Raw genomic sequence first — 17,518 nt, forward strand, 5'->3', positions numbered from 1 at the left:
GTCTTCATGTTGTGTATTAGATAGCTAGCCTTGTTCATCCTGATATTATACATCATAAAATATTCCTAAGGATATTAGACTTAATTTTTAACACATATGGTTAAGAAAAAAATAAAATCAATTATAGTTCTTCTGCAATTATAATTGTCCTAGTCCTACATTATTTGGAGTTTCAACAATGTCTAGAGACTCTGTTATCCTACGTATTGCCTAACTGCACCAAGAATATGTTACTGGAAAAGAACTTGGAAGCACCAGAATTTAAAGCCATATAGGTGGGAATCTGGAACAGGAGGATGTAGAGAAAAGGAAGATGTGGAAACAATGCCAGATGGTATCTGTCCTTTCTTTATGTACCGAGGTCTCAGAAACTTTGCTGTCATTAAGTCTCTCATGGTTTTATAATTACTGTTATTCAACTAAATGTGGGCCATCTACTCAAGTCACCAGTGGACCATTCAGAAAATGGAACCTTTGTTGTTGCCTTTTTGTAACTACCTGGTGGCCCTTTACCCTGCTTTAAAATGTAATGTATTTTCTGAAGTGTTATCTGGCACCATTTAATACTTCCAGTAGAAATATGCTAATGTACTTGTAAGAGTTTAATGCTGCAATGAAAACTCCAAGCATGAAATATTCTTTTAGGAAATTCAATTAGCAGGAACTTTTTTTTTACATACAGAACTTTTTAAAAGTCATATATTACAAAATAAACTCATTATATCTTACAAGTTATAGCTCTATATTTAAATTGAGAATCACCTCTAGTCTGAAATGTAAACAAACTAGTTGTCACATATATACGCAGAAAATCTGGAGCTATTGGTATTTAATTGATTTAGGCAACAGGTAAGTGGCATATCAAATAAAAAAGATGTGAGTGAATGGAACTTTGTTAACTTCCGCTATAATTAAAGTTCTGAAGGGAGACATTGACCTACTAATTTCACCAAATAACTAATGGCACGTAGAGAGATTAAGCCATTGAATGAATAGACACAGTTCTAAACTGAATAAGACCAAGCAATAGTGTCCGGACTTATGACCATTTTGTCTCACTCTCTCCATGTTCCAGTGAAAGGCAGTTTTGCCTTATCCTTCCCTGTGGAGTCAGACATTGCCCCCATTGCACGAATGTTCATCTTCGCCATTTTACCAGATGGAGAAGTTATTGGAGACTCTGAAAAGTTTGAGATTGAAAACTGTCTAGCCAACAAGGTGAGTGATTTAACAGAAAATTAAAAGAACACAAATAAATGATACTGTAGGAGCCATCTATTTTACCCCAGAGAAAGCTGAGTCCAGAAAAGTAAAACGAGTTGCCCAACAGTTCCCAACAAGTTTATGGCAGACCTGAATTTCTAGGCATCTAATACAGTACTTTTTCAATTACACAAAGCTGCTACCAAATAAAATACGATCAGTTTTGTGTTCATGATGCTCTTCTCTGCTGATTCAATTGTGTGAGTATGTAAAATGCTAAGACTCAAAAGTTCCCAAAGCCTGAAGAATAAGTGCAAACACCTAGGATTACCTTATCATGTGTCAGAGATAAAGATGGCCATCTAAATATCAAACAAGATATCTATCCTTATTCTGCCTCAGTTGTCTCCTTAGGACAAGACTAAGCTACTGAGAAGCTATATTTTGTTAAGAGTCCCCACCTATGTGCTAGTCATGTTTAAAAGAGTGAATAAATTAATGTGTTGCCAAAGTATTAGATAATTTGGATCCTGTCTAAATAGCATCACTTTTGGTCACTGCAGTAGGTAAGCTTGTTATAAAATTAATACTTACAAACATAAGGGAAGTCATGTACCTTTTAACAGATCTAACTATTTATGTCTCTAGAGTTGTTGGGATCTGTGATTGGGGTAATAAGTGATTTACAAATTATTTTCTATTTTTAAAGTGAAGGAAACATAAAAATAGGTTTCTGACTGACATCACCAACATAGTCATATGAATTGAATATAAGGGTGACTTAGGAGATGCAGGTGACTGCAAGATCACAGAAGTAGGGAAAACGCTAATTGACGTTCCCTTCATTTCCCACAGGTGGATTTGAGCTTCAGCCCAGCACAAAGTCCCCCAGCCTCACACGCCCACCTGCGAGTAGGAGCTGCTCCGCAGTCCCTCTGTGCCCTTCGTGCTGTGGACCAAAGCATGCTGCTCATGAAGCCTGAGGCTGAGCTCTCCGCGTCCTCAGTGAGTTTCCAGCAGCCTTGGGGACCCGGAAGGGCCGTTCCAGAGGCTCAGAGCAGGAAGCCTCTGTTGAGAGTAAAATGTAACAGTAAAAATACCTCCCACTTGCCGAGTACTTGACAGTTTCTCAAGCTGTCTCATATAGGTTTTCTCGCTTAATCTGCCCAACATTCCGGAGAGTAATAGTCCCATTTTAAGATGAGAAAAGAGGATTCAGAATAGTTGAGAGATTTGTTCAAGATAAGTGGCATAAGCTGAGATGTGATTCTGAAATTCTGAATCTGCCTGCAAGTATAATTCCTTCTATGACACAGCTTCTATTTCTGTAAAGAATCAAGTCTTAACCTCAGTTATTAATGTCTTACAGTGATCTTCATGAAAGCTGTATTTTAAGATTCCCCACTTATGTGATAGTCGTGTTTAAAAGAGTGTTGCCCAAGTAATAGATAATTTGGATCCTGTGTAAATAGAATCACTTTTGGTCACTGAAGTAGGTAAGCTTGTTATAAAATTAATGCCTGCAAACATAAGGGAAGTCATGTACCTTTTAACAGATCTAACTATTTATGTCTGTAGAGTTGTTGGCATCTGTGAAAGTGGTAATCAGTGATTTACAAATTATTGTCTACTTTTAGAAAATGACATACTACACCTTTGTTAGCAATGTTGATTCACAGACTAAAATTTTAATTCTCTTCTCTTTACTATAGTTATATTAATTCATGGGGTTAACATTTGGCATGTTGTGATAATTTGTTTATTATTATTATTATTATTATTTCAAGCTTACTACATGCTAGATCTGTTGTAGAAGCTGGGAAAACAGAAGGAAACGTATCACAGTCCTCGTCCTTAGAGAGAGGCGATTAAAAAAGGCTATAGGTGGCTCAGCAAAATAAAAGGTGAACATTTGTTAATTATTGCCATTTGGAGAAAATACTGTCTAGTATGGGGTTTTTGAAGAACAATTATCAGAAGGAAGGGAAAAGTTCAGAAACTACTTGTCTAACCTATTTAAAACTAGATTACTCATATTTGGAATTTTTAACATAACGCAAGAAAAAATAATATTATGATTTGATCATTGATAAAAAGTTATGAGAAATTTGATAGCTTTAACTGCCTCATGAATCACCATTTAAAAGGGTCAATTGACTTATGTATTTGGGAGGTATTATTACCTTTCAATGTTGCTTGGTAAATTAGTAATACAAAAGTTTCTTTTGTTTGTTCTAGTTTCTACTTCAGGTCTATTAAAATGTTAAACTCTGAGATAACTATATCCGAGACCCTTGTCCTACTTTTAATTATCAAAATGAACATTCTTCAGGTTGGAGCATATCCACTAGTGCCCCCCGATCTGCAGGGGTGTGTCTCAAGACCTCCAGTGGATGTCTGAAACTGTGGATAGCACTGAACCCAATGGCCATCAGTCGGAATACGTTTATGTTCCTGTCTTCCACCCACAAATTTAATGCCTTTTCCGTCTTAAGGAAGCACTTACCACGTACTGTAGCCATAATTTTTGTAGTTTGAGATGTCACAGCAAAACAGGCATGATTTTCTTTTTCCTTCTTCACAGTTTCATGGATAGAAGATCCATTCTTACCGTAGATCTTAGCAACCTCAGCATACATCATTTTTTATTTCCTTATCAAGTGGAGAACGTTCACCTTTTCGCCTAAAGGAAGCACCTTAATGGCTTCTCTTTCACCTCCGAATTGCCAGCCTCAGTACTCTGGTGCATTGGGGCCATGATAAAGTAAAATAAGGGTGACTTGAACACAAGCACTGTGATACTGTGACAACCTTGTAACAGGATTCTAGGTGACTAAGGGGCAGGGAGTGGCTACAGTATGGATCCACTGGAAAAACGGAGGATTCATGTCCCGAGCAGGATGAAGCAGGAAAGTGTGAGAGTTCATCATGTTGCTCAGAATGGCAGCAATTTAAAACTTATGAATCGTTTATTTCTGAATTTTCCGTTTAACATTTTTGGATCACAGTTGACCACAGATAATGGAAATCTTGGAAACCAAAACCGCAGATCGGGGAGATTGCTGTAATCAAAATTTTTCTTGATCTTGATTTGTATTTGATATATATTTGATATATCTCCTCATAGCATAATAATTATTATGCAAGAGACAATGACTATATTTCTGTATTTTAGTTAGAGGAAACAACATCAAGAAGTTAACCTGATACAAGAAAACTATCTCTCTGAGTGCTTTCTTTGGAAATGTGCCTATTATTTTTACACTCTGTATTTATGGCAGTCTATTCTAAGCTATTAATTTCAGCAGGTAGTACAGGAATTTAGTCTACCTCTGAAAAGTTTATGTCTGTCTTATTCTGTTTAGTCATATACATTTAACAGTCACTTCAGTAAGGTTTGGTAAACTTGGAGTGTTGTGGAAGTGAGAAGGAATTATGAATGTAACTGAAGATTTCAGATGATAAATTATAGAAACCTTTAAGCTCAGTTGCTTTGAATAATAATAGAAATCATTAGTTCACCTAATATAAATAATACATGTTCATTTATGTACCTACTTAATTCTACTCAAAAACAAAGTTAAATACATAAAGAAGTAGAAAGGGTGTTTGTGTTAGCTACCTACTGCTGCATAACAATTTTCTTCAAAACCTAGTGGCTTAAAACAATAAACATTTATTATCACATGTGGTTTCTGTGAGTCAGGAATTCAGAGCAGCTTAGCCAGGTGGGTCTAGCTTGTGACCTGTCGTGATTGTGATTAACATGGTGGCCAAAGCTGCAGTCACCTGACAGCCTGACAGAGGTTGGAAGATCTGCTTCCAAGACAGGTTTCTCGAACGCTATCAGCAGGAGGCCTCGGTTCCTCACCACACAGAGGTCCTAGGGCTGCTGGTGTCCCCATAATGTGGCAACAGTTCTCCAGAGCATGTGATCCAAGAGAGCTAATGTGTTCCAAAGAGTGCTAAAGTTGCAATATCTTTTATGACCTAGGCCTGAAAGTCATGTCCCCTCATTTCCACAATATCCCATTGGCTATAGAGGTCAACCCTGTTCATTGTGGGACAAACAATGTTAGGGCATGAATACCAGGAGGCAGAGACTGTTGTGGGCAATTCTGGAAGCTATCTCCACAGCCTGACCTCTGATCCCCAGAAATACATGAGCTCTCACATGTAAAATATACTCGATCCTCTCTCTGAGGTCCCTAAAATTCTCATCGTAAAATAGGAACAGCTCAAAGGCTAAATATCATTTAAATCAGGTCCAAGTACACATAATGCCTCTCAGGTGTGATTCCTCAGGTCCAATACCTCTAGATACAAAGACATTGAACCAAAGTGTACTCAAGTTATTTGGCCCCACACACTCAACATACAATGGAGGAACTGGCATAGAATAGTCACTATTGACACTCCTGTTCAAAAAGGAGGAAACAAGAGGCACTCAGGGGTTACTGGTCCATAATTACTCCAGATTAAGCCAGGCAAATGGAAGTTCTCTGATTAAGATTCAATCTTACATCAGTCCAGGGATAAATATTCAGGCCTCTGGCCCTGCCCTGTGGGTTCTTGATTCTGTTGAGTCATCCATTTTCCATAAAAAGTACCCTGCATAGACATTGGTCTATCCAATATAATGATACAAGTTCACTCATGTGCCTATGTGGTTCTTCTATTTTTATTTTGAATATGCACTGTGTTTTATTTATTTATTTCTTCAACTTTTATTTTAACTTCAGAGGTACAAGTGCAGGATGTGAAGGGTTGTCACATAGGTAAACATGTGCCATGGTGATTTGCTGCACAGATCAACCCATCACCTAGATATTAAGCCCAGCATCTATTAGCTATTCTTCTTGATACTCTCCCTCCCCACACCCTACCCTCTAATAGGCCCCAGTGAGTGTTGTTCTCCCCCATGTGTTCTCATCATTCAGCTCCCACTGATAAGTGAGAACATGTAGTGTTTAGTTTTCTGTTCCTGTGTTAGCTTGCTGAGGATAATGGTTTTCAGGTCTATCCATGTCCCTGCAAAGGACATGAACTCATCCTTTTTATGGCTGCATAGTATTCCATTGTGTGTATGTACCACATTTTCTTTGTCCAGTCTATCATTGATGGGCATTTAGACTGATTCCATGTCTTTGCTATTGTGAATAGTGCTGCAGTGAACATATGCATGCGTTTATCTTTATAACAGAATAATTTATATTCCTTTGGGTATGCACCCAGTAATGGGATTGCTGAGTCAAATGGTATTTTTGCCTCTGGGTCTTTGAGAAATCACCACACTTTCTTCCACAATGGTTGAACTAATTCACACTCCCACCGACAGTAAAAAAGCATTCCTTTTTCTCTGCAACCTCACTGTTGTTTTTGACTTGTTAAATAGCAGCCATTCTGACTGGTGTGAGATGGTATCTCATTGTGGTTTTGATTTGCATTTCTCTAATGATTAGAGGTGTTGAGCTTTTTTCATATGTTTGTTGGCTGCATGTGTGTTTTCTTTTGAGAACTGTCTGTTCATGTCCTTTGCCCACTTTTTAATGGGTTTTTATTTCTTGTAAGTTTGTTTAAGTTACTTGTAGACTCTGGATATTAGGCCTTTCTCAGGTGGGTAGATTGGGAAAATTTTCTCCCATTCTTTAAGTTGTGTGTTCACTCTAATGATAGTTCCTTTTGCTGTGCAGAAGCTCTTTAATTTAATTATATCCCATTTGTCAGTTTTTGCTTTTGTTGAAGTTGCTTTTGGCATTTTCATAGTGAAATCTTTGTCTGTGCCTATCTCCTGAATGGTATTGCCTAGATTTTCTTCAAGGGTCTTTATAGTTTTGGGTTTCACATTTAAGTATTTAATTCATCTTGAGTTAATTTTTGTATATGGTGTAAGGAAGGGGTCCAGTTTCAATTTTCTGCATATAACTAGCCAGCATTCCCAGCACCATTTATTAAATAGGGAGGACTTTCCCCATTGCTTGTTTTTGTCAAGTTTGTCAAAGATCAGATGGTTGTAGGTTTGCGGTTTTATTTCGGAGTTCTCTATTCTGTGCCATTGGTCTATGTGTCTGTTCTTATACCAGTACCATGCTGTTTTGGTTACTGTAACCTTGTAGTAAAGTTTGAAGTCAGGTAACATGATGCCTCCAGTTTTGCTCTTCTTGCTTAGAATTGTCTTGGCAATTCAGGCTCTTTTTTGCTTCCATATGAATTTTAAAATAGATTTTTCTAATTCTGTGAAGAATGTCAATGGTAGTTTAATGGGAATAACATTGAATCTATAAGATACTTTGGGCAGTAGAGCCATTGTCATTACATTGATTCTTCCTATGCATGAAGATGGAATGTTTCTCCATTTTCTGTGTCCTCTCTGATATCCCTGAGCAGTGGCTTGTAGCTCTTGAAGAGGTCCTTCACTTCCCTTGTTAGCTGTATTCCTAGGTATTTTATTCTTTCTGTAGCAATTGTGAATGGGAGTTCATTCATGATTTGGATCTCTGCTTGCCTGTTGTTGGTGTATAGAAATGCTTGTGATTTTTGCACATGGATTTTGTATCTTGAGACTTTGCTGAAGTTGCTTATCAGCTTAAGAATCTTTTGGGCTGAGATAATGGGGTTTTCTAGATATAAAATCACGTCATCTGCAAATAAAGATAACTTGACTTTCTCTCTTGCTATTCAAATACACTTTATTTATTTCTCTTGCCTGATTGCCCTGGCCAGAAATTCCAACATTATGTTGAATGGGAGTGGTGACAGAGGGCATCCCTGTCTTGTGCCAGTTTTCAAGGGGAATGCTCCCAGATTTTGCCCATTCAGTATGATATTGGGTGTGTGTTTGTCATGTATGTCTCTTATGAAGTATGTTCCTTCAATACCTAGTTTATTGAGAGTTTTTAACATAAAGGGATGTTGATTTTATCAAAGGTCCTTTCTGCATCTATTGAGATAATCAGGTGGTTTTTGTCTTTAGTTCTGTTTATGTAATGAATCGCATTTATTGATTTGTGTATGTTGAGCCAAGCTTGCATCCCAGGGATGAAGCCTACTTGGTTGTGGTGAATAAGCTTTTTGATGTGCTGCTGGATTTGGTCTGCAAGTATTTTGTTGAGGATTTTTGCATCGAAGTTCATCAGAGATATTGGCCTGAAGCTTTATTTTTCTGTTGTAACTCTGCCAGGTTTTGGTATCAAGATGATGGTGGCCTCATAGAATGAGTTAGGGAGGAGTCCTTCCTTTTCAATTTTAGGAATAGTTTTAGTAGAAATTGTACCAGCTCTTCTTTGTGCCTGTGGTAGAATTCAGCTGTGAATCCATCTGGTCCTGGGCTTTTTTTGGTTGTTAGATTGTTTATTACTGCCTCAATTTCAGAACTCATTATTGGTCTATTCAAATATTTAATTTCTTCCTGGTTCAGTCTCCAGAGGGTGTATGTGTCCAGTAATTTATCCATTTCTTCTAGATTTTCTAGTTTATGTACACAGAGGTGTTTATAGTATTCGCTAATGGTCGTTTGCATTTCTGTGAGGTCAGCAGTGATATCCCCTTATCATTTCTGATTGTGTCTACTTGATTCTTCTCTTTTTTTCTTCTCTGTTAGTCTAGCTGTCAGTCTATTTTATTAACTTTTTTTCAAAAAACCAGCTCCTGGATTCATTGTTTTTTTAAGAGGGTTTTTCATGTCTCTATCTCCTTTAGCTCAGCTCTGATCTTTGCTATTTCTTGTCTTCTGCTAGCTTTGGGGTTTGTATGCTCTTGGTTCTACAGTCCTTTTAGTTGAGATGTTAGGTTGTTGACTCGAGATCTTTCTAGCTTTTGGATGCAGACATTTACTGCTATAAATTTCCCACTTAACATTGTTTTAGCTGCATCCCAGGGATTGCAGTACATTGTCTCTTTGTTCTCATTAGTTTCAAATAACTTCTTGATTTCTGCCTTAATTTCATCGTTTACCCAAGAGTCATTCAGGAGCAGTTTATTCAATTTCCATGTAGTTGTGTGGTTTTGAGTGAATTTCTCAATCTTGAGTTCTAATTTGATTGCACTGTTGTCTGAAAGACTGTTATGATTTCAGTTCTTGTGCATTTGCTGAGGAGTGTTTTACTTCCAATTATGTGATCAATTTTAGAGTAAATGCCATGTGGCAATGAGAAGAATTTATATGCTGTTGAATTTTGGTGGAGAGTTCTGTAGATCTCTATCAGGTCCACTTGATCCAGAGCTGAGTTCAGGTCCTAAATATCTTTGTTAATTTTCTGTCTTAATCATCCATCTAATATTGTCAGTGGTGTGTTAAAGTCTCTCGCTATCATTGTGTGGGAGTCTAAGTCTCTTTGTAGGTGTATAAGAACTTTATGAATCTGGGTGCTTCTATATTGGGTGCATATATATTTAGGATAGTTAGGTCTTCTTGTTGAATTGAACCCTTTACCATTATATAATACCCTTCTTTGTTTGTTTGTTTGTTTGATCTTTGTTGGTTTAAAGTCTGTTTTGTCAGAAACTAGGATTGCTTTTTTCTGTTTTCCATTTGCTTGGTAAATTTTCCTCCATCCCTTTATTTTGAGCTTGTGTCTCTCCTTGCATGTGAGATGAATCTCTTGAAGACAGCATACTGATGATGGGTCTTGGCTCTTTATTCAGCTTGCCATTCTGTGTCTTTTAACTGGGGCATTAGCCCACTTACATTTGAGGTTAGTATTTTTATGTGTGAATTAGATCCTGTCAACATGATGCTTTTTTCCAGACTTGTTTATGTGGTTGCTTCACCGTGTTCTGGCCTGTGTACTTCAGTGTGTTTTTGTAGTGGCTGGTAATGGTCTTTCTTTTCCCAATGTAGTGCTTTCTTCAGGAGCTCTTGCAAGGCAGGCATTGTGGTGATAAATTTCCTAACCATTCACTTGTTTGAAAAGAATCTTATTTCTCCTTTGCTTATGAAGCTTAGTTTGGCCAGGTATAAAATTCTGGGTTGGAAATTATTTTCTTTTAGAATGCTGAATACTGGCCCCCAATTTCTTCTGGCTTGCATGGTTTTGGTGGAGAGGTCCACTGTTAGTATATGTTTCCTTTTGTAGGTGACCTGGCCTTTCTCTCTAGCTGCCCTTAACATGTTTTCTTTCATTTTGACATTGGAGAATCTGATGATTTTGTGTCTTTGGGTTGATCTTCTTGTGGAGTATCTTACTGGCCTTCTCTACATTTCCTGAATTTGAATGTTGGCCTATCTTGCGAGGTTGGGAAAGGTTCTCCTGGATGATATCCTGAATTATGTTTTCCAACTTGGTTCCATTCTCCTGTCTCTTTCAAGGATCCCAATTAGTCGTAGGCTTTGGTCTTTTTACATAATCCCATATTTCTCAGAGGTTTCGTTCATTTCTTTTCATTCTTTCTTCTCTACTCTAGTCTGCCTGTCTTATTTCAGATAGATAATCTTCAGGCTCTGATATTCTTTCCTCCTCTTGGTCTATCCTGCTAAGGATACTTGCACTTGCATTCTGAAGTTGCCTTGTGATGTGGTTTTCAGCTCCATCAGTAGGTTATGTTCCTCTCTAAACTGGCTGTTCTGGCTACCAGCTCCTGTATTGTTTTATCAGGATTCTTAGCTTCTTTTCATTGGGTTACAGCTCAGCAAAGTTTATTATTATCCACTTTCTGAGGCCTACTTCTGTCAATTCAACCATCTTAGCCTCAGCCCAGTTCTGTGCCCTTGCTGGTGAGGTGTCACAGTCATTTGGAAGAGAAGAGGTACTCTGGCATTTGGAGTTTTCATTGTTTTTGAATTAATCCTTTCTCATTTTTGTGAGCTTATCTACCTTTAATCCTTGAGGTTGCTGCCTTTTGAATTAGATTTTTGTTGGGTCTTTTTTGTTGATGCTGTTGTTTTCTGCTTGTTTTTCTTTTAACAGTCAAGCCACTCTATCATGGGGCTGCTGAGGTTTGCTGGGGGTCCACTCCAGACCCCAGTTGCTTTGGTTTCTCCCATACCTGGAGGTATCACCAGCGAAGGCCACAAAACAGCAAAGATGGCAGCCTGTGCCTTCCTCTAGAAGCTCCATCCTGGGGGGTACTAACCTGTTGCCAGCCCACATGCAACTGTTGGGGGTGACTGGAGACCCTTATTGGGAGGTCTCACCCAGTCAAGAGGAATGGGATCAGGGACCTGCTCAAAGAAGCAGACTGGCTGCTTTTTGGTAGAGCAGGTGGGCTGCATTGGGTGGGATCCTTCCTTGTCTGGATCACCTGTATTCTCCAAAGCCAGCAGGTTGAAGTGGCAGAGTCAACCGAACTGCAGAGATGGCAGACACCCCTGCCCCCCAGGAGCTCGGTCCCCGGGAGAGATCAAAGCTCTGTCTTTAGAACCCTGCCTGGAGTACCTGAAGCCCCCACAGAAAGGTCCCACTCGGTGAGGAGGAATGGATCAGGGTCCTACTTAAAGAAGCAGTCTGATCACAATCTGGCAAGGTAGCTGTGCTGCATCGTGGGGGACCCTTCCTCATCCAGACCATCTGTATTCCCCAAGCCTGCAGGCTGGAGTGGCTGAGTCCTCAGAACCACAGAGATGGCAGCCACCTCTCCCCCAGGAACTCAGGTCCATCTCAGGTGGACTCCAACCCACTGCCATTGGCTGGCTGGGATTCCAAGACAGTGAGTCTTAACCTGTGAGGTGCTGTGGAAGTGGGGTCCACAGGATGATGCTCTTTGGCTTTCTGAATTCAGCCCCCTTCCTAGGGACATGTACAAACAGATTTCCTGCCTTTCCAGGGATCCCAGGGCCGGAGTACTTAAAACTCCTGGGTCTCTGTGTGCCTAAGTGGCTGCTCTGCCAAGACTCCACATAGATTTGTGTATCAGACCCAAGGCCCTGATGGCATGGGTTCACAAGGGTATCTCCTGATCCACGGGTTGCAAAGATCCATGGGAGAAGTGTGATTTCCCAGGCGAGGTTGCACAATCACTCCTTCCGTTGCCCTCCCCCACCTTCACCCCTGCTGCTTTTCATTGTTCTCTGTGGCTCAAGTTGCTTGCCTAGTCGGTCTCAATGTGAGAACCTGGGTATTTCAGTTGAAGGTGCTGAATTTAATATCCCTTTTTCATTCCACTCCGTAAGTGCTGCAGACCACAGCTGCTTCTAATTGGCCATCTATATGATTTTCTATCTGAGAATAAGCCCGAGTAGACGTAAATGTTTAACAGGTGGCAATAATAATTTGTAGCTAAATTCCTCAGGGCATTAAGTATTAATTAAACACAGATGCAAGTTAGGTCTTCTTCCTATATTTAGTCTATTTTTACCTGTAGACTCTACAATGAAGTTTTAATTAATCCTTCATAACTTAAGGTTTTATTAATCTTTGGAAGCATTTTCCCAAGTAGGTTTTATTTCTTTATAACAAAACAACACTGTTAAATATAAGGAAAATCTTCAACTTATCTCTAAGGTACCAACTACATGAACACACTCAAGAAAAGATTGGTGATAATTATTTTATTTCTCTCAGTTCATTCTATTTCAAAAGAAAAGTAAGTAACAGTTCTGCCTTTGATCTCTCCACTGCTACAGGTATATAATCTGCTAACTGTGAAGGATCTCACCAATTTTCCTGACAATGTGGACCATCAGGAGGAAGAACAAGGACACTGTCCCCATCCTTTCTTCATTCGTAATGGAGCCTTCTATGTTCCCTTATCAAGTAATGATGAAGCAGATATTTACAGCTTTCTCAAGGTAAAATTCTCACTACTTATTAACATGCTGGCTTGTGATTTTTTGAATGTTAATAAAACTCTGTATCTATTCATAATCTTAGTAATTATGTAGACTTGCCTCTCCATTTTTCAGCAGAGAAAAATGAAGCCAATAAAAAGGTTAAAGTCTCTGTCAGGATCACATAGAAGCTCAGTTTGTGAGTCAGGGCTAGATCTAACCTCTGCCTATTCATCCAGATACTTTTTAGTTATATTTAGGGTTTTCTTGCAAACTAAAAAATAATAAATAAAGAATAAAATCTTAATAACCCGTAAGTTTTGTAATTTAACTACTCTATATTTACTGTCAAGTGTTTTGCCATAGAATTAATATAAGGTTACTGGAATTACGTAGGGCAGTCTCTAAGGATAGTATGTTTTATATATTCTAATCAAGCTTACAAGTTGATTGAATTATTATTTTTTTCCAGGGGATGGGATTGAAGGTGTTCACTAACTCAAAAATCCGAAAACCAAAGTCGTGTTCAGTCATCCCCCCCATGTCTGCAGGAGTAATAGGTCAAGGATACTATGGAGGTAAAATTTGCTTTTAATTTTATTTCATGTCCAACAATATTACTATGCCAAAAATGCTAAAATGAAATAATGTAGCCCTATTTCCATTTTATACACACAAAGAAACCAAGATTCAAATTAATTGTTTCTTGCTGAGGTGACTTAGCTGGTGATAGCCAGAATTGATCAGGGATTATTTTTTAGATACATCAGATACTTCAGGGCAAAAAATCAGATAAAATACAAGATTCTGATGTACCATAAGAGAGGGAAAATGCTGACAACGGAAGGAGAGAATAATTCTGATTATGGAAACAGGAAAGACATTCATAGGGATGCTGTATTTTGAAAAGCATAAAGAAGGACAAAGGGCTTCACTGGTGACAAGAAACAACGTGAACATCACAGAAATATCTCATAATCCATGGCCAAACCCACTACTCAAATAGAGCAGCCTTTTTCAAGACCCTTCAACTTATTAAAACATCTGTCTCATCACCAGATCTACTTACACTTGAACACTATCCAGCCATTTCTCATCCCTCTCTCATGAATCCAACTCCCCTTTTCTCCAAAATATTCCTGACGTCCATCTGCTAACAAATATTTATATGCTCGGATTGGAAATTAGAAGTCCTATATGTGAAGTGGGTGTGTCACATCTCCTCTTTAAGCCTCAAATCCTTCGTTAATAAATTGAAGGAATTTGACTAATGGTTCTTTAAGACCTTGCAAAATTCCCAATAAGATAACTAAATATAATGTACCAACACAAATTAAGAACTTCAATTGTTTAAATAGCATTTTCCATGTTGCTTGGCATTTAAGATTAATATCCATATTTAAATGAGCTTTATTATTAAGAAAATGGCACCTTTTCAAGGGCCGTGGACTGTTTATCTCTAAGTATACCTTCAATGATAGCACAAATTTCAAACAATTTCTCAAAAATGGTAAATACGATTTTGTCATGTAACTAAGATGTTACATAAACAATGAGAATAGAGAATAAGGGAAAAGAAAATAGCCATGATATTTACATAGAACAAACTTCAAGTTTAAACTATGGAGGTTTAGGGGGAAGGAAATGTTCTTGAATTAATTAAAACTGGAATTGGGGGTATATAATAACACTCAGGATAAAAAAGAGCTTCTAAAATGTGTGGTGAATACACAACAGGGATTGAAATTAGTAGCTATAAATGAGTCAGGTATATGAGGAAATAAAAGAACTAAGAAAACTGAAATATCTTGTGAAATTTCTGGATAATAAGTTCAACAACATGAAGCCATTTCCATGACAATTTGGGAAGTCATCATGTGCCCTGAAACTGTTTAATGCTATAGAACAGTACATATGAAGACGATCAATTCAATAGCGTTGGTAGGACCTAAAAGAGAGGAAGAGTGAAACATAATAATTAAACTAAACAAGGAACTAAAATTATGCTAGACAATGACAGACATGGCTAGTACCTGAAACTACAAAAATTAAGAAGTTACAAATTTTAACTCGTGTGTTCAATAGTTACTGACATAGTTTGTGGTTATATAATAAACATTAAGAACAAAACTATTCAACTATATGAAGGTTGTGTTCTAATGGGCTCAGAGAGAATATAAACAAAATAAGCAAGTAAATTATATGGCTCACTATAAGTTCATAAATACTATATGGAAAAATTCAAGTAGGGAAGGGATGTTGAGACTGAAGGAAGTTGAAGATTTAAATAGGGGGGTGGTCAGTAAAGATCTTACCAAGAAAGTGAAATTTGAGCAAAAACTTCAAGGAAGACAACAAGCCATGTGACTCTCTGGAAGATGAGTGTCATAGTCCTAGGAAAAAATATCAATAGAAAATACTTATGCAGTGCTTTCTATGCTCCGGGAGATAGCTAATAGGGAGATAGATGATTGATAGATTGGTAGATTCGATAGATCAATGGATAGTTATAGATAGATGAGTTTAGATAGATTTCCTTAATTCCTGCAGTAGCCTTATAAGGTAGGTATTTTTAACACCATTTTTCACACGGAAAAACTGAGGCCCAGAAAGGTTAAATAACTCAGCCACTAAGATCTCATAGCCAATAAAATGTAGCATGTGGTAGATTCAAGTCAGGGAGTTTGATTCCAGACCTCATGTTCATAACCTCCTCACTAGTCTATCTCTCAAAGGCTTTAAGGTGAGAGTATGCCTGAAATGCTCTAAGCAGAGAAAGGAAACCAGTGTGGTTGGAACAGAATGAATAAAGTGTGAGCAGTTGGAGAGAGAGATCAGAGCAATACTTGAGGCCACATTGTGTGGGCCTCGTAGGTCATAGTAAGGACTTGACTTTTATACTATGAGTGAAATAAGAAGCTTTTCAGAAGAGGGGTGACATGATCTAACATGTGTCTCAATCACACTAGATTCTAAATTAAAAGAAAATGTTCAGGGTTTTTTTTTATTTTTGTTGTTGTTTGCTTGAAGGTATTAAAAGTCAAAAAGTATTACAAAGCTGGGTTGAGCAGCCCTTTTTAAGCCATGAACAGAAAATTTCATTGAAAGTATTTTGAGATCAGCAACAAAACAGAGTATGAGTGGCTTAGTCCAGAGTTCAACAAATTTTCATAAAGTCAAATGGGGAAAAGAAGCAAGAAAAAAAAATAAGATTTTTGTCCTGGGAAACTGATTCAAAGGCATTTACTGTAGAGATTATTAGTTGTGGCATGCAGAAGAATAAAACTTTGATACAGAGACTAAGACAGGATACATGGAAAGTCAAGTTGACAGTAAGAGTAGGAAGGATATAGCCATCGTCCTCTGAATGGAGTTGAAATAACACATAATGCCATGGTTTGTTAACTGCAATAACTGGAGGAGTTTGAGGGCCCTTGACATATCCAACAGGAAATGGAAAATAGTTCATTTAGATGTATCATCCTTTTAGATATTTCAATATTTAAGATAAGAGTGAAGACAGAGAGGACAGAACATCAGTGAAAAATCAGAGTCAGAAATCATTACCACTTGGAAGGACATGGGGCAAGAAGGTGTATGATATTCACTAAAGAAATTACTACTGATGCTTTTTTCAGTGTAGAAAACTATTAGGGTGAAATTGCTAGAAATACATTTTTCCTTATAAGTATTCTTTCACAAGGTATTTCTGAAATATCAGATGGGATACATGGGAGAGAGATCTTAACTCAAATTCAATTAGTAAGCATGATTTCAGGCACAACATGGACAAAATTGCCTACATGTCTAGCTCTCTGCCCTCTCACATTGGTAAATGATTTCTTTGTCTCAACTACACAGCCATTCCAAATGGATATATCTGTTTTTGACATCCAAATTGTTTATTTCAGATGTCAAAAAATAAGTGGAATAAAATCTAATGCTCTAATCTTATTCCCCAGAGAACAACAGTTTTGCAAACTTCCATACAGTACACAGAATTTAAGTCATTAAATTCTGTTCACTCCACTGGTAATTCCATTTTCAGTATAGCAACCACTGACAATGCCTAAAGAGCATTTTACAATTCCTGCTGAGATTCTCTAAGAATGAAGCAATACTGTCTCAACTTCAAAACTGTTCCTTCCCCACAAAACCCATAGAACTGTCTCCAAATGATCTTGTTTTTCCAGCTTCCACTCACATCAAATTATGCTATGTCTAGGATACATGGAATTTCCATCTTTGACAAAGACTCCTCTCTTTTCAGAGAGTGAGGGATCACAAAGTAGTTCCCAAGTTCTACAACTTCTGTAAGACTTTTAGGACAGTCTGAGCAGGAAAACTGAAAATTTGTTCTCTGATGTCTCACGTGTGCACCATGAAATTAATGAATGTTTTTCCCTAACTAGACAATTTTCTCTACTTTAGTAGGTCTAGGAGTAGCAGGGAGGCCATATCCTCCTCAAATGAGCGCCTATAATATAATGCCTTTAAATAATGAACAAAGTTCAGGGCCAGTCCCTGAAACGGTGCGAAGCTATTTTCCTGAGACTTGGATCTGGGAGTTGGTGGCAGTGGAGTAAGTAACTTTACTTTCCTCCATTTGCT

At 37.9% G+C, this 17,518-nt stretch overlaps 1 protein-coding gene and 1 pseudogene across 2 annotated transcripts in view; one reads left to right on the forward strand and one right to left on the reverse strand.

Moving 5' to 3' along the window:
• Positions 1–708: 708 nt before the first annotated feature.
• The window catches only part of LOC116268577 (pregnancy zone protein-like), a 33,489-nt gene continuing 16,679 nt past the window's right edge, over positions 709–17,518 (forward strand). Inside the window, exons 1-5 of one of the 2 annotated variants that reach the window (XM_031661287.1) lie at positions 709–1,218; positions 2,059–2,208; positions 12,764–12,928; positions 13,380–13,485; positions 17,342–17,489. In XM_031661287.1, coding sequence (XP_031517147.1) covers positions 1,042–1,218; positions 2,059–2,208; positions 12,764–12,928; positions 13,380–13,485; positions 17,342–17,489 — 746 coding nt within the window. In that variant the 5' untranslated portion in view covers positions 709–1,041. Of the gene's footprint in view, positions 1,219–2,058; positions 2,209–12,763; positions 12,929–13,379; positions 13,486–17,338; positions 17,490–17,518 lie in introns of both variants that reach the window. The other variant, XM_031661286.1, reaches the window with a different exon arrangement.
• LOC116272552 overlaps positions 14,579–17,518 on the reverse strand; it is a 45,965-nt pseudogene continuing 43,025 nt past the window's right edge.

This window comes from Papio anubis, unplaced genomic scaffold (assembly GCF_008728515.1).
Source record: "Papio anubis isolate 15944 unplaced genomic scaffold, Panubis1.0 scaffold125, whole genome shotgun sequence".
In the NCBI taxonomy this organism is placed as follows: domain Eukaryota; kingdom Metazoa; phylum Chordata; class Mammalia; order Primates; family Cercopithecidae; genus Papio; species Papio anubis.